Here is a 14934-nt window from a genome sequence, read left to right as displayed (position 1 = left end):
AAGAATACACTGTAGGCGTTATTTAGCTAGATATGAACAGCTGCTGCATTAGCATATAGCTTGTAGAAGATCTTACTGTTAAGGTCCTTCTGCCCATTCCAAACAGATTTAGCGCATTGAGGTAAACTTTGTCTTCTGTCATATTCCGGCTGCTGGACTGTAAGTAAACCTGCATAACTGTCCCAAAATTTTAATAAACATAATTTTTCTACATATGATGTAGAATATATGCCCATGCTCCACAGCTGTGAGCTCAGTAACAGTCACATAACTTGTTTGAGCAACCATTAAATGAGCTTCCAGAAAAATTACATGCACTTCTTTAATTTTGTTTTAACAAGATTGGAAAGATGTACTCCATGGAGTACACAATTTCCAAAGGTTCTTTACTTCTAACAGTTATTTGTGAGACACAAATTGCACTTACTATGTAGTTCTGTGACAGAATTGCATCCAGATAATTCTTTGAGGTGTGTGTCGGAGGAATATGGCTTGTGCATTTTTGTGTGTGGTAGGAGAGTGTGTTTGTTTTTTTAAGGAATGTTGTGAGGGGTGTAGCACAATGGAGGTTCTATGTGCCATTGTGATTCCCTGTTATGCCTTAGGATGTTTACCTTCCCTAGTGAGGCCTTCTTGCAAACTACTAAGTTGCTGTGTAATTATTTTGACTTGTGCAGTGTTCTGAGTTCTGGCAGCCTGGTGTCTCTCCATTGGGTTAGCCAGGACTGAAAGGGTTAAGCATGCGGCTGTTTCTCCAGTTTCTTCCAGGGGTTATGGAAATTGTAATGTTTTGTTAGTGTGATATTACTTGGTATTATTGGTTAAGAAGCTAGTGCTATGGGTATGGCTGGTTCTGTAGAACCAGATCTACAAGAGAGCCTTCTAAGAATTTGCCAAAAATCTTGTCAATCTTGACTGGGAGTTTTATCAAAACAGAACTGTAATCAAGATCCTGTTGTAGTTCTGCATAGCATTTTGTGGATAAACCACTACCAAAGCTTCCCTGGGCATTAGCTAATTACAGTAAAACTTTAATTAGGTAGTGTTGCTAATTCTCTTTACTGCTTGCTGTCTGGAAATTTTAGATATTTTTCCATTGCTAAGCAGGGCTGAATTAGACATGATCTATTCTGTAGATGTCATCAGGTGGCACTGATCGGAACACTCTCCAAGCTACTGAGCAAATGTGCGAGCTGCTGCAGAGTCTCCTGCTTTTTTGTCTGAGCTATCGCGCGGGCAGTTAAAACTGTCTCTGTGACTGACTCCTCATTTACAAAAAAGAAAAGGGGAAACCCTAATCTTGCTACTTGTAGCAACCCCCAAACAGTATTGTCCCCCAAAAAAAGTCAAAACCGACCAGTGGTTTTAAGACCTGCCCTTGTGAGTGCCTTATGTCTGACAGATGGTCATAAGCTATGCTATTGCTGCCTAGGTCCAGACCATGACCAACCGAATTGTGCAGCCTATGGATGAATTTCCCCTTGATCTTAGAGAGCGAGAGTGTCAAAGATAGCTTCCTTGAAGCCCTCCATTAAATTTGCATCATGGAATTATTATTATTCCTTCTCCTCTTCTCGAAGCTTCCATTCACGGGCAAAGACCTTAGGGAAGAATAAAGTGAATTAGAATTTTTCCAATTTGACTCACAGTGACCTGTTATCGTACTCCAAAAATGTGCTATCAAAGCAAAAAGAAACAGTACCTTTAAAAGTGATCAATGCAGCGTTGAAAAACAGATGCAGAAGCATCGATGACGTCTAAACGCACTGAGAAACTGGCACTAAGCATACGCATCCTTCGGTGCATCTAAAAGGCACGTACCAGAAGAGAAGCCCCATGATGCATCGAAGCACTCTATGTAGGTACCATCCGTGCTCCTTGATTCAACACACTAGATGCATGTGGTGATGCAAACATCACTGATGCACCTTCTGCAATCTGCATCGACATTCTCTATGCAAAAGCCATCGTAACTTGCCAAACCTGAACCCATGCAAGTGACGCATGCTACCTTGACGCATTCTCAAACTGTTTATGCATTCGTTGCCTGATGCATCAAAGGCATGGCCATGCAGAACAGGTCCATCAACTTATCCATTGATGCAAGCAATCACAGAATTCATTTTCATGTAGGAGCCCTAATATGCCTCCTATTAGGAAAATAGAGCCAGCCAAGCTGTGCTAGATACCCACTCAGAAATAATTGTAAAACTATACTAATAAATGTTACAAAACAGCTGATGAACAGAATAACATCTAACAATTAAAAACTCATAAACATTTTTAAAAATTGTCCAAATATCAATAAAATATTTCAAAACAGACACATCACATAATACCCAATAATTAAAATGGCAGTCAATCAAGAAAAATAAACTTAAAAGCCACCTTTACTTACCCTCTCCAGCAATAGCACTCACCAGAAACAGCAGTGGCTGCTGAAGCTCTGTGTCCTCTTCCTTAAGGCCCACAACCAGTCACTCACACATAGGGAGGTTACTGGTCTGTGTGAGACTAACTAGTCTCTCTTCCTCACACGCACACCAGTCGCCTCCCTGACCGGTCTCTGTCTCAATCACACACACATGCTCTTGCTCCTATTCTGCCACTCAGGCACCCATTGTACTGCACCCAGGCACCTATTCTACCACAGGCACACACAAAGCTGCTACTCATATACACACACAAACTCCCATGGAGCCTCTTCTCATTGTTTGGCCCAATAAGTCTGGCCTCCGCTTATCAGCCGCTGCCGGCCTGGCCTCTGGCGGCATGCAACATCTCTCCAGCCGCCGCTGACCTGGCCTCTGGCGGCGGCGCACAGCATCTCTCCGTTCTTTGGCTAGCCTGGCATCTGGCGGCAGTGCGCAGCGTCTTTCTGCTCTTTGGCCCCGCCCCCGGGAAGAAGAGAAGCACAAGTGGGTTAGTGGGACACCAGGAGCTGTGACACACCAGTTGAGAATCGTTGTGCTGGGTGCTCCTCCATTTCCAGCCACCACCTCCTTGGATCATAGGAGATCAACTTCTAGTGATATTCCTCCTGTTTACTTGAAGTCTCCTATAGGGAGGAGTCCACATTGATCTTACCAAGCTTCTTGATTTAGTCAGCACTCACCTAGTGAATCCCCCAGTAGTGACTCCTCAGGCATCCCATCCAACCTGCCTCTGGGGCTACCTGGCCATACTTCTCTACCTGAGGACTTAATGTATTCCAAACTTGTGGAGAAGATGGGTAGAATTCTCAATGTTGCTGTGAAAAAAAGAAACAAGAATCTAGAGTGGAAATTTTGGAAAAACCAGCAGAACCATCAGCGCTACCAGTGCACCCAGTCCTTGATTTTGTGCTGACGAAGATGTGGGAGTTTCCATTCTTGGTCTCTACAGCTCTGTCTCTACAGAATTAAAAGGTCATTAGGCTACCGCATAGTTCAGCTACCTCACTTTTCAGTAGTGGTGGAAAGTGCAATAATAAAGCAAAGAAGAGATTCCACTCAAATACACCATTTGGAAAAGACCAATGAATCTTGGATGATTTGGGGTGAAAGTCTTTCAAGAACCATGCGGACCGCAAGAATTTCCCAGCACCAATTTTACATTACGCAATACATTTTACGAATGTGTGCAGAAATTGACAGTTCATAAAATCAGATATAGGACACATACACACAGGCAAAAGTCACCAGATAACAACATATATGCATTCCTTACCTTTATTTTTATCACACTTAAGTTTTAAGTTAAAGAATTACAGTATATTGCATATATGGATAGTCTATTAAGGGAACTTCAATACACATTACATATAGCTTATAATATTTTGAATCATGTATCTGAACAACTTTGGCACCCACTGTTTAAAGTAAAATCTATTTCAAATTTATTTATGTGCCTATTTGTAAACCGTTGTGATGGTATATCACTTAACGACGGTACAGAAAAGTTTTTAAATAAATAAATAAATAAAAACCTCTTCACCCCCTCTGTGATCTGGAGGAGGCGGTCTGCTGTTTGTTCAGAACAGCATATGAATTCTTTGACATGACGGCAAGGACTTCAGCCACCTCCATTAGGGCTAGAAGTATAGCCTGAATTAGGGTGACCTCAATATGAAAAGATAGGGATAGTCAGCCAGTTTTTCATGCATGTTTGGGAGATAACCTCTTCGGCGAAAAGCTGAGTCACCCAGATAAAGGAGCAAAACATTGTGGTACATTCCTCCTCCACATTGGCAGATCTGAACCTACCATTCAGGAGGCCTTGCCTCTCTAACAAGAGGCCTTATTATCCAAGAAAATCATATAGGCCCTATCAATATAGTCTCCCTCCACGTCAATTGCAGACTATCACAATTGGCATTCTCTAGAGGGTGCCCCAGAGAACACAGCAAAAGCCATAGTAACAAAAACACCAAGCAAAGCAGGTCAAAGTTTTTCTATAGACCCCAAGATTTGCTCAGACACACAAGCTGGAGCAAGAATTCATTTTTTTCCCCCACTTGCTTGTCAGCAATCACCACAGACCACTGGTTATTGCAAATAATTTAAAGGGATACCACTTGCATTTAAAAACGTACCCACTTATCCCTCATACAGTGGTTCTTCTTCACAGCCCCTCTGTTACCATAACTGCAATGAGAGGTGACCAAGCTTCTCTTGCAGAATGCTATTTACGAGATAACCCCTACCTTTCAAAATCGGGATTCTATTCCCAATATTTTTGATTCCAAAGAAAATGGGATGAACCTGCATATAGCATTGCTATTCTGCTGCTGGACTTGATCCCACTAACCTAGTCAAGGCTCACCAGGTTCGAGCAGCTGCTACTTCCCTTGCTCACCTTGGAGACATTCCAATTGACATCTGTAAAGCAACTCCCTGGTCGTTAGTGTGCATACCTTCACCTCACCTTACTGTTTGGACTCTCTAGCCACTACAGACAGCATAGTGGAGAAAGTGATCCTGCACCATCTCATTCGCCAATAGTCTGCTATCCACACTGGAGTCCAGGTTGTTTAAAGTTGCTCTGCTATAACCCTCTGTTTGGGACTCCCTACAGATCATGTCTAATTCATCCCTGCTTATTGACAGAAAAGAGCAAGTTTGATAAACTGTGTTTTCCATAGATAGGATGGATTAGACACGAGATGCCTGCCATCCTTCCTGGACAGCAGTCTATCCTATTCTGTCAGCTTTGAAACAGACTGAGGAGACTCTGAGGCAACACCTGTGTGGTTACTAGCTTAAAGAGACAGTTTTTGTTTAGTGCTGCCTGATGACATCACTGTCGGATCATGTCTAATTCATCCTCCTATCTATGGAAAACACAGTTGTATGGTAATCAAACTTGCTCTTTCAGTTCACACTACCTCCTTTTCTTAAATTACTTAGTTTGTGAGCTCTGTGGCTAATCAGTGACACAGATGAGTCACTGGGGAATTCCAGTATTTTTTTTTTCTGTTTGACCTGTAAGTGTCATTTTTGGGAGCTGTGGATTTTGTTTAGTGACCCTAGAAACCACCATGTGATAGCTTGTGAGGGCAGGGTACTTACACAGAGGCAAGTGGGAATCCAGTTGGCAGGTGAAAGGTTGCCAGTGTAAGGGCACAGTTAGTTTATTTATTTAGCAGGTTTTATATACAGTCATTCGGCTTCATTATAAAGCCATCATAACGGTCACATGCAGGCAAGGCTTGTACATTGGACAGTAGGACCCACTTGATGACCAAGGAGGTTAATCCTGAGTGGTGTTAGGGGTCGTGTTAAAATGTTATGTGACTGGGGGGGAGGAGGGTGCAGTGTGATGGTGGGTAAATGGAATGTAGGTGTGTGTTTTTTTTTTTTTGGGGGGGGGCTGTTCTAGGTGGGGTTGTTGAAGGAGACTTGACAGTGGTAGAAAAGTGTGAGTGTGGAGTGCTTGGTGTGAGAGAGGAGAGGAAATGTTTTGAGGTTTATTATATGTGGGTGGAATGGGTATGTAGGGCATATGCATGTGTGTGTTTTGGGGTTGAGTGTGTACATGTGTCTCAGCTGCAGGCTCTTTCTACAGTTTTGTTTTTTTTGGGTTTTTTGTTTTTGTAAATCTGCAAATGTATGGATGCTTTTTGCAAGCACACTTCCTGGCTCTTTCTCCTATGTTTCTCCAAAACTATACAGAATTCCTAAAATCCTTAAGCTCCACTCTAGAATTGGAATGAAGTAATGTAATACTTTTTCTGGCCAATCAAATCTGATGGTCCTCATGGCCATTGACATCCAACAGGCATGTTGACCTAGTCAAATCAAAACAAACTAGTGTTAAATTGGGAGTTAGGTTACACTTTATTCTTCTTGCTTGCTCAATTTCAGAAAAACATCTTAAAACAGCTACCTTCTTGGCTTCCTCCCTATTTGTTTGGTCTTCCCCCAAAACACAGGATGGATCTCACTAGCTGCCCTGGGAACAAAGCTCTTGCTGAAGACCTGGTTTTGATTTCATCTGATGATTATACTGCCATCCACTCTCAAAACTGTCTGGCCACCCAGAACCAACTCCCCCCCCCCCCCCCCCCCCCCCCAAAAAAAACAAAAAAAAAAACAGCTTTGTCACCTCTGGTGGCAGAAGGAAGCTGGTTTTTTCTCCTGCTGTCGGTGGTGCCAAAATCAAAATGGCGTTGCTAACCTTACTTTGAATACCAAAGCATGTGTTAGGTACAGAGGCCTGGTCAGTTTTGGTGGGGTGTGAGGGCCTGGGGTGAGAAAATGGTGACCCATAGGCACCTTTGTGTGTGGTATGTTTTTGGTTGTGGGTGGTTTTTTTTGTGGGGTGTGTTTTTTTTTTTTTTTTTTTTTTTTTTTGAGGGAGGGGCTCTGGAGGCCCAAGTTTACATGGCTTACTAAGACTGGTACCTCCTGAGGTGTAGAGGTAACTTTGCAGCCTTAGGAGGGTTGTATTAAGCCTCATATAAGCTGGATAGTTTGTCAGCATTAATACCTCGTGAGATTATTTTTAATTTGTCATTTGCATATGCATTACCACGTGTTTATATAAAATTCTGCATTCAATATTTTTTCATGAGTTAGCAAGAGAAACTTCTTCCTTTGACACAAGCAGTGGCAATAAACTCTGTACCTACCAGACAGCATGGCCTTTTTATGTCCTCTACGAGCGATGTTTTTTGTTGGAAAGAAAGCAGCCCCCAGCTCTGTAGTTCAAAAGAATGAAGCAAGTAGGAATATATTCACCTTATTTTTATTTATTTATTTAAAGTTCTTCTAGAACGACGTTCGTTGGGAACATCACATCGGTTGACATGGAACAGGAAATGCAGCGTATGTGCTTTACAAAGAACTGATAACATCAATACATAACATAGGGCATAACCTTATTCCAGTTAGGTTTGACTGCTATATCAGTTTTTGGAAGGTTTAATCAGCTTTGCTGTACATTTGGCACAAAGGGATCTATCTACTAAAGCAGTGGTTCTCAATCATTTTTCTACTGGGACACACCTGACAGTGCTTACATGCATGACACACTGAACACTTGACCATCATGGGCTAAATGTAAACATATACTCTGCATCCACAGGTACTCCCTCCCCCCCCCCCCCCCCCCCCCCCCCCTCCCAAGTCCCCAAACAATGGATGCAGAGGAGATTTCCCCATGCAACTCACCATATATAAAAGATATTCTGGTGCTATCTCAGTAACAGAAACACAAACTCCCTTACTACCAGGTGCATTGTAAATATATAAAATCAGAGAAAAAACAAAACAAAACCCCACTCAGATGTGTAGCAAACCTGCCATAGCATAGCAATACTAACTCCAAGAACTCGGACAGCACCAACAGTACATGTCCTATTGAGAATGAGAGAACACAACAAATAAAACTGAATACAAATCCCTACACACTAGTAAAATACCTCACCTCACTCTTACATACAGATCCGATCTTCATCAAATATAGAATAAAAGACCACAAAGTACAAATGTGGAGGCAAAAACTGGAATGGAAACTTCAAAAAACCACTCTCCATGCAGTGCAAAACTGGAGAACTAGAAACAGAAATACATTTCCTCCTACATAAGCAAAGTACAAACAGAGAAGAAATGAACATTCCCAAAACTGACATATATTCTCTTGCTCTCATCCTGCCCCTCCCATCATCCTTCACTTTCCCAATTACTCCCTTTCAATCATCTGCTCACACTCCCTTACTTGCATGTCTGACCCCCCCCCCCCATATCCTCTTCCCTGTGCGTGCTCTCTCTCTCCCTACTTCCTACATCCCTCTTCCCAGCATCCCCAGCTTCCTTTCCCCCACACTCCATAGGATGAAAAGATCAGCAGTAGCAACGCTCCCAGACTCAGAAGTGGAAGATAAATTTGTGTCCCATCGGGCCCAGAGCAGCAAGCGTTGGCAGTGTCTCGCTCTGATCTGGATGAAAGAGGAAACTGCCTCCCACTGGGCCAGAAAGAGAAGGAAGTGAGAGTAGCCTCCTGTCGGGCTCAATATAAGAGAAGTCGTCAAACTCCCACCTGGGCTAATAAGGAGACTGCAGCCTCCTGCTGGCCCTGTGACCCACCTCCTAGGACCTCGCGACACACCAGTGTGTCCCGACACACCTATTGAGAACCACTGTACTAAAGGGCATTAGCAGACATGTAGCTAACAGCAATATTTAACAGTAACAAATATCAGATTGGTGCAGAGCAGTCTATTTTGGTACCAGAAACTTTAGATAGTATACAGGGCACCATTTATAAGTGTGTTAAAATAAGGCCATTTTATTCCCTAATCTTTTTAATTTTGAAAGTAAGAGTTTATAAGGGACAATAAATATGTGCTTTGAAATTCTGATATATTGAAAATAAATCAGGAAAGGAATAACTGGTTCAGCATTTCCTTACACATATATAGACTGCCCTATCTCTTATTCTCTCATACTTCTATCCTCAAGTTTTTCCCTTTATGTAAGCTATTTTTTCTCTTCATCCTCCATTTTCATGCTGTAGTTTTTCTCCTCCTCTATGACTTTTGAACTATTTGTCAGGAGCCCTGCAAAAGAAAAAAAAAAAGGCCTGATTCTACCCCTTTGAGGGGAAAGGGAATGCGGAGGATAAAAGTATGTCTGTGTATGAGAGAGTTTTGCATTTTGCTGGTTGCATGCTGTATCTCTGTGAAAATGGAAATATTGGCAATTCAGCAGGACGAGACTGTGAGCTGTGCCGAATCATCATAACTATATTTCATTTCAGTTTTCATATGTTAAGTAGTTTTCACAATTTAAGGAGATCTAGGTCTTTTGGTTTTCTAGGGTACACCATGTGCTGAACAAATTAAAGAGCTGATTCTAAGCCAGTGTGAGAAGAACTGTGAACAGTGTGTGGTTGAACAGCTGGATAAGTTCTTAAATGACAACAGCAAGCCTGTAGGCTTCCTGCTAAGTGAAAGATTCATTAATGTACCAGCACAGATCGCTCTGCCAATGCACCAGCAACTCCAGTAAGACTTTCTCAAACTGCTTTTTAGGTTTTTCTCCCTCCAATAAAGGGCTCCAGAGATGACATTTACAGTAAATATGAATTGAGTTAGTGAGCTTAATATAAGTAGAAGGAAGTACAATACTTTGATAAGAAATTTGCTGGTTTGTAATTGTTTTCCATATTGTTAGGGTTACATCAAGTAGGTCACTTTCATTCTTTTAAAACTCATAATTGTCATTTGATGGAAAGGCATATTAAAATGACTATCTTATATAACATTGGTATAGATTGGATTACTGCTGATTTCAGTTAAACAGATCTGTCTTTGAAAATGCAAATTAGTTTTAACTACAGCTAATGCTATATAAAAGCTCTGATCTAGGTCTTCATTCTGTAAACTTTTCATATTTCCTGTTCAGTGTAAAGATCATTTGATGCATATGTCTGAAATGTTCATTCCTAAATCTAAATTAGTGCAGGATTTAGTTTTGTCCAGCTCCAACAATATTAAGAGATTCTTCCTTTATTCATATTAGTACTTTAGTAGTTACATAAGCTTAAAGATTTTGTGCAAACAAAATGGCATGTTACCAAGCATCTTATTAATTTGTAATCTGCCCTCTTGTATAGTTTTGCAAAAGCCCAGCATGTTGGGTTATAATGGAAACTGTTATGCAATTCACTAATGTTGAGAAGCCAACCGGCAGGAGCTGGATATTAGTGGTGCAGAGTCATGTATATAATTTACTGTGCGAGCTTATTACCTCTTTCTTAAAATTTTGTAATAAACTTTGCTACCTATACCATGATTAGACCACAGTCATTAATTGTATTATGATGTACATTAGTGTGTCAGAAATCCATTTGTAAATTTTGTTCACCTCCTCGAGCAGGCTTGTTGAAAAGGTAGTTTGTAAATTAAATTGAACTTGGTGGTTCTTTGCCTAACTAATCATGAAAACTGGCCAGTCCATTGTTTTGGTTTGGTCACTGGGTACATACTCTATTCCCTATGAAGCTTGGTGGTCACTAATGAAAATAGATGGCCAAATAATTGTATGGTTACCATTAGCTGACCACTGAGCATATAAATTTGCAGGATAAAAAAATTGATAACATACAGTCCAAAAATTTCTAGTCTGTGGACTAGAGCATCTGTGATAGTCTGAACAATATTTATAAAGACCTTACAGATACATTTCAGTGGCTAGGCTATAATAGGCTTATTTTTTGATGTTATGTTATGGAAGTAAAACATGAGGGAGAATGAGGAGATAAGGATTAAGTCCATTACCCCCAGTCCATTGCATGAATTCTCAAAATACCCCAACAGGCCTGGATTGTCCCACATTCTAAGTGCATTAAGCTGTATATGTTAAATAGCTAAGCAGAGTACATCCATTTTACAGCTAGCTCTTTTGGATTGAGACAAAGGGGTACAATTATCTTTGTAGTGTAGAGCATAAACTTAGGCCATATAATTGGGTTTCATGCTACTATACGTTTCTGCTGCAGCAACGCTTTAAACTCTGCTGTTAATATAGCATTGCAAATGAAAAATGTATAAACATTTACAGACCTTGGAAATTCCTGTACAAATAATGCAATAGGCTAACAAACATTCTTTCTCTTGTTCATAAGAGAATATTAAGTACAGTCATAATTCAACTTTTTTTCCATTGTCGTTCTATCTTTTTCCATTTTTTGGAGCTAGGTAGATTGACAGTTGAAGCAGTACCTTGTTGCTGATAATTTTTCTTTGGGTAAACATTAAAGGTTTGCAGTTTTTCCCCCTATCTCAAGTAGACAAGTCTGTCAGGTTTTACCACCATTTTTCAAAGTTACATGATATACCATAATATACCCTGTAAGCTTCACTTTAGTTTTGTTCTGTTGTATTTATAGAGCTGAAATAATTTCAAAGACATTCTTTCTCCATTAGAAAGGAGCTGAATGAGACACAGAGAACCAATAAGCCTTGTGGAAAATGCTATTATTACCTTGTGGTCAGCAAGACCTTTAAAGAGGCAGCAAAGAAACCCAGCCAGAGAGGAGGGCAACAGCAGAAAGAAGAGTTGATGTTTGCCAATGCAGAAGAAGAATTTTTTTATGAGGTGACACATTTTACAGAGTTTGGTCCTGCTTCCCTAACCCTTGATCTCTCATATTTTGCAGTTAATGGGGGGAGTTAAAACAGCTTTTTGGCATGGCATGTTCTGGGTGCACAGCTGTATGCCTGTCAGATTAAGAAAGATGAGAATAAAATGTTACTTATGTTCATGTTGCAAGACATTGCATTTAGGAGCTCAAGAGTAGAGTCACTGGTGACATCCTAACTCCAACTTAAGCCTGTCACATGGCACATCCTGTAGGCCCAATAGTCGGTGTGTAGGATGGAACCCTTGAGCTCTGCTTTGTGAGATTTCTGAAATATGGATATAAGTAACATATTTTTTTTTTCTTCCCATTTTGAAGGTTGTTTCAGGCAATGGTGCCAAAATAAGTCAATTTTAGGGTAAATCTGAACCCAGTGATAAACTTAGAAACATTTACCTTAGATTGTATCCTTTTTGTCTGGAGAAAGGAGCGTTAGCTGCTGTACCCATACAGGGAGGTAATGTCAAACCAAAATGTCCCTAGTGGCAGTTTAGGAATACCAATGCACACCATATTCTAGCTATAAATATTTTAGAAATATTAAATACATCTTATTTAGTGACAAGGTTGTATAAATACATTTTGGTGGTTGGCTTTAAATTTTTGTTGCTTGCATGATAACATGTAGATGACTAAACTTTATATTTTCTGTATTTTAGACTCTTTTGAAGTTTAAAACTTTTTATTAAAAGAAAAACAAATTGCAATGAACACATTAAAATAATGCAGTTGATGAAAGAGAATCTTTGTGCAGCACTGTAATACAGACAGATCCAAACTACAAGATAATATCTTTCAGTCAACACAATTTTTTTAAGTCTTAATTCACACAAGGGATAATCAAATCGGCTATAAAATAATCATAGGAGTTACAGCTTCGGTGATTTACAAATTTGCCCTCCAACCCATCCTACCAGCATAGCTAAAAGTCCATTCATTTAGATACAGATGAGGAGCATTTGTCTCTTGTTTAGTCTTCTGAATAGTTCTAGACACCCATTATTCATACAGTCTTCTAATTTCCTTTCAACATTAGGAAAATGTCTTTGCTTTGGCTGAAGTTATTGCAGATGCTAACCATTGTTCATTTACTGTGACTTTTATTTAGAAAGCCGTTCTGAAGTTTAACTACTCCGTGCAAGAGGAGAGTGATACGTGTTTGGGAGGCCGATGGTCTTTTGATGACGTACCAATGAAACCCTTGAGAACTGTGATGTTAATTCCTGCTGGTCAGATAAATGCAATCATGGATAAACTCAAAGAATACTTATCCATATAGTTTCCAAATGTATGTGTATTTTTTTAAGTAAAAGTACAGTTATAGTTACTGTACTATTTGGTTCTTACAATGCTTACAGTACTGATGTCACCTTGTTCAGCTCCTTCATGTACTAAACTGTAGGCTGCCAATTTAAATTGTAATCCCCTTCCCAATTTATTTTTCAACATGCTGGTTTGTTTTTGCCTCAAGTGTATACACCATTTAAAAATCTTAAGTGTATGCCGAACCAAATTGCCAATTCAGGTTAGCAGCAGGATGTGGACATTCTTTTCTTCATTAAATATTTTACCAGAAAATGAAAAATGTGTGTGTTTATAAAAGACATTTTTCATTCTTTTTGTACATACATGTTTTCTTATCACTACAATTAAGTATCTGGAACATTGTTTCAGGCCGGGTAATTAAATTGATTAGACCTTGGAAGGTGTATTGTACTCATGGGTTAGATTCACCAAGCTCTTCCCCCCCCACACATACAGAATGGAAGAAAAGCATTAGTGACTATGGCTTTAGTGATGCCTAGAGATATCATGAAGAAGTCAATGAATTATACATTTTTGTTCAGCAGGGTTATTAGGAATTTGTCATAAGCTTCATTTTGCCTTATGCCCTCTGCTCGGTCCATTTCTGCCGTAGACACAAGGCGCAAGTGATCCATGGTTTGCCGTAGAAGCTCCTGCCTTCACTCTAGGTAGGTTGCTGCATTAGAACTGGAGAACCAACCATGCAAATCTGAAGGAGAAAAATCGAATTTAAAAATAAGATGAAAAAACATTGTACTTAAAGCTGAAAATAACATGCCTGGAGCTTCAAAATTACTGATGCAGAAGTAGATCATTTTGTATGGTAGATTGCATTTTATTGATGCCAGAAAAGTAAAGCTGTATGCCCTCAAACCACCCCATACCCAATAACAAACAGCTGCAGTGTACCTCACAGATTAATATGCACAGTCTGCCCTTGATAGATTTTGGTTTGGTTCCCAGTGCTACAATTCACATTGGAAATGAATTGAAGTGTTATTGGTTCTGTCTGAGTAAAATATATAAGAACCTGTCTTCTCTGTGCTTTCTCTATTTTAAGTAGGGTAGACTTGCTGATGAATTTGCAAGATATGTTCATGTTATAGAAACATGCATAATTAAATAATGGGACACAAAAGATGTGAAATATCTTTATAATTTATAAAGAAACTAGAACAAATGAACAAAGCTTTCATTCTAATCATAAACATTGTATTTGCTTAATTCCTTTCATACATATCAGGCCCAGATTCAGGTATGGGCAATGTAGGCAGCTGGGTTTTTTGGTGGGGGGGGGGGGGGGGTTAAATAGGTGCAAAAGCATCACCGCTGCTGCCATGACTTCATTGAGGCCTGCCACCATGGCATTGCTTGCCTGCTGTACCATGGCTGTATCCAGGGCAGTAGCAGTAGTGACTTGACATTAAAAAAAAAAAAAAAAAAAGGGTGGGGCTATCCACAGCCTTCATGTGTTGACAGGCCCTGCAGTGCCCTCCCCCTCCTGCTGCACAGGCTTCCTGCTAACTTAGAAACCTGAGTGGAATGCCATGGGGCTTGTCAGTGCACAAGGGCTGCAGGAAGCCAATGCTGCTGCCATGAAGTGAAGCTGGCACTGTGCCTTGGGGGTGAGATGAAACGCTGGGACAGGATACTCTTTGAGGGAAGGAGGGGGGGGGGGGTTTCCCTCCCATAGGGGGACAGCAAACCTCTCTCATTGCTTATGGATACAGGTCCCATTAATCCAGCCCCACTACAAATAAGATCCCAGAATGCTTTAAGATAGTTATGAAGCACATGCAGCTACTTGATGCCAAATCATCATACATGAAGCATAATCACTTAAATGGAGAAGGACAGTGGTGGTGGAGATGGTAATGTTACTTGCTTGTAGTTGGATAAACTTATCAGGCACATCACTCTTATCTATGTCCTTCCTTTCCATTGCTAATTCCAGACTGCACTTTCCATCTTGCTGCACCATATATTTTCAGTGGACTTCCTAAG

At 40.3% G+C, this 14934-nt stretch overlaps 1 protein-coding gene across 2 annotated transcripts in view; it reads left to right on the top strand.

Moving 5' to 3' along the window:
* BCCIP (BRCA2 and CDKN1A interacting protein) overlaps positions 1–13964 on the top strand; it is a 36513-nt gene extending 22549 nt beyond the window's left edge. For both annotated transcript variants that reach the window (XM_029610040.1, XM_029610039.1), the window contains 3 exons: positions 9300–9487; positions 11411–11582; positions 12734–13964. In XM_029610040.1, coding sequence (XP_029465900.1) covers positions 9300–9487; positions 11411–11582; positions 12734–12904 — 531 coding nt within the window. In that variant the 3' untranslated portion in view covers positions 12905–13964. The remainder of the gene's footprint in view (positions 1–9299; positions 9488–11410; positions 11583–12733) is intronic.
* Positions 13965–14934: the final 970 nt, after the last annotated feature.

The sequence above is a fragment of the Rhinatrema bivittatum genome, chromosome 7, assembly GCF_901001135.1.
Source record: "Rhinatrema bivittatum chromosome 7, aRhiBiv1.1, whole genome shotgun sequence".
Lineage (NCBI taxonomy): Eukaryota > Metazoa > Chordata > Amphibia > Gymnophiona > Rhinatrematidae > Rhinatrema > Rhinatrema bivittatum.
The sequence above is the reverse complement of the archived record's forward strand: the minus strand, read 5'-3'. Positions and strand labels throughout refer to the sequence as shown.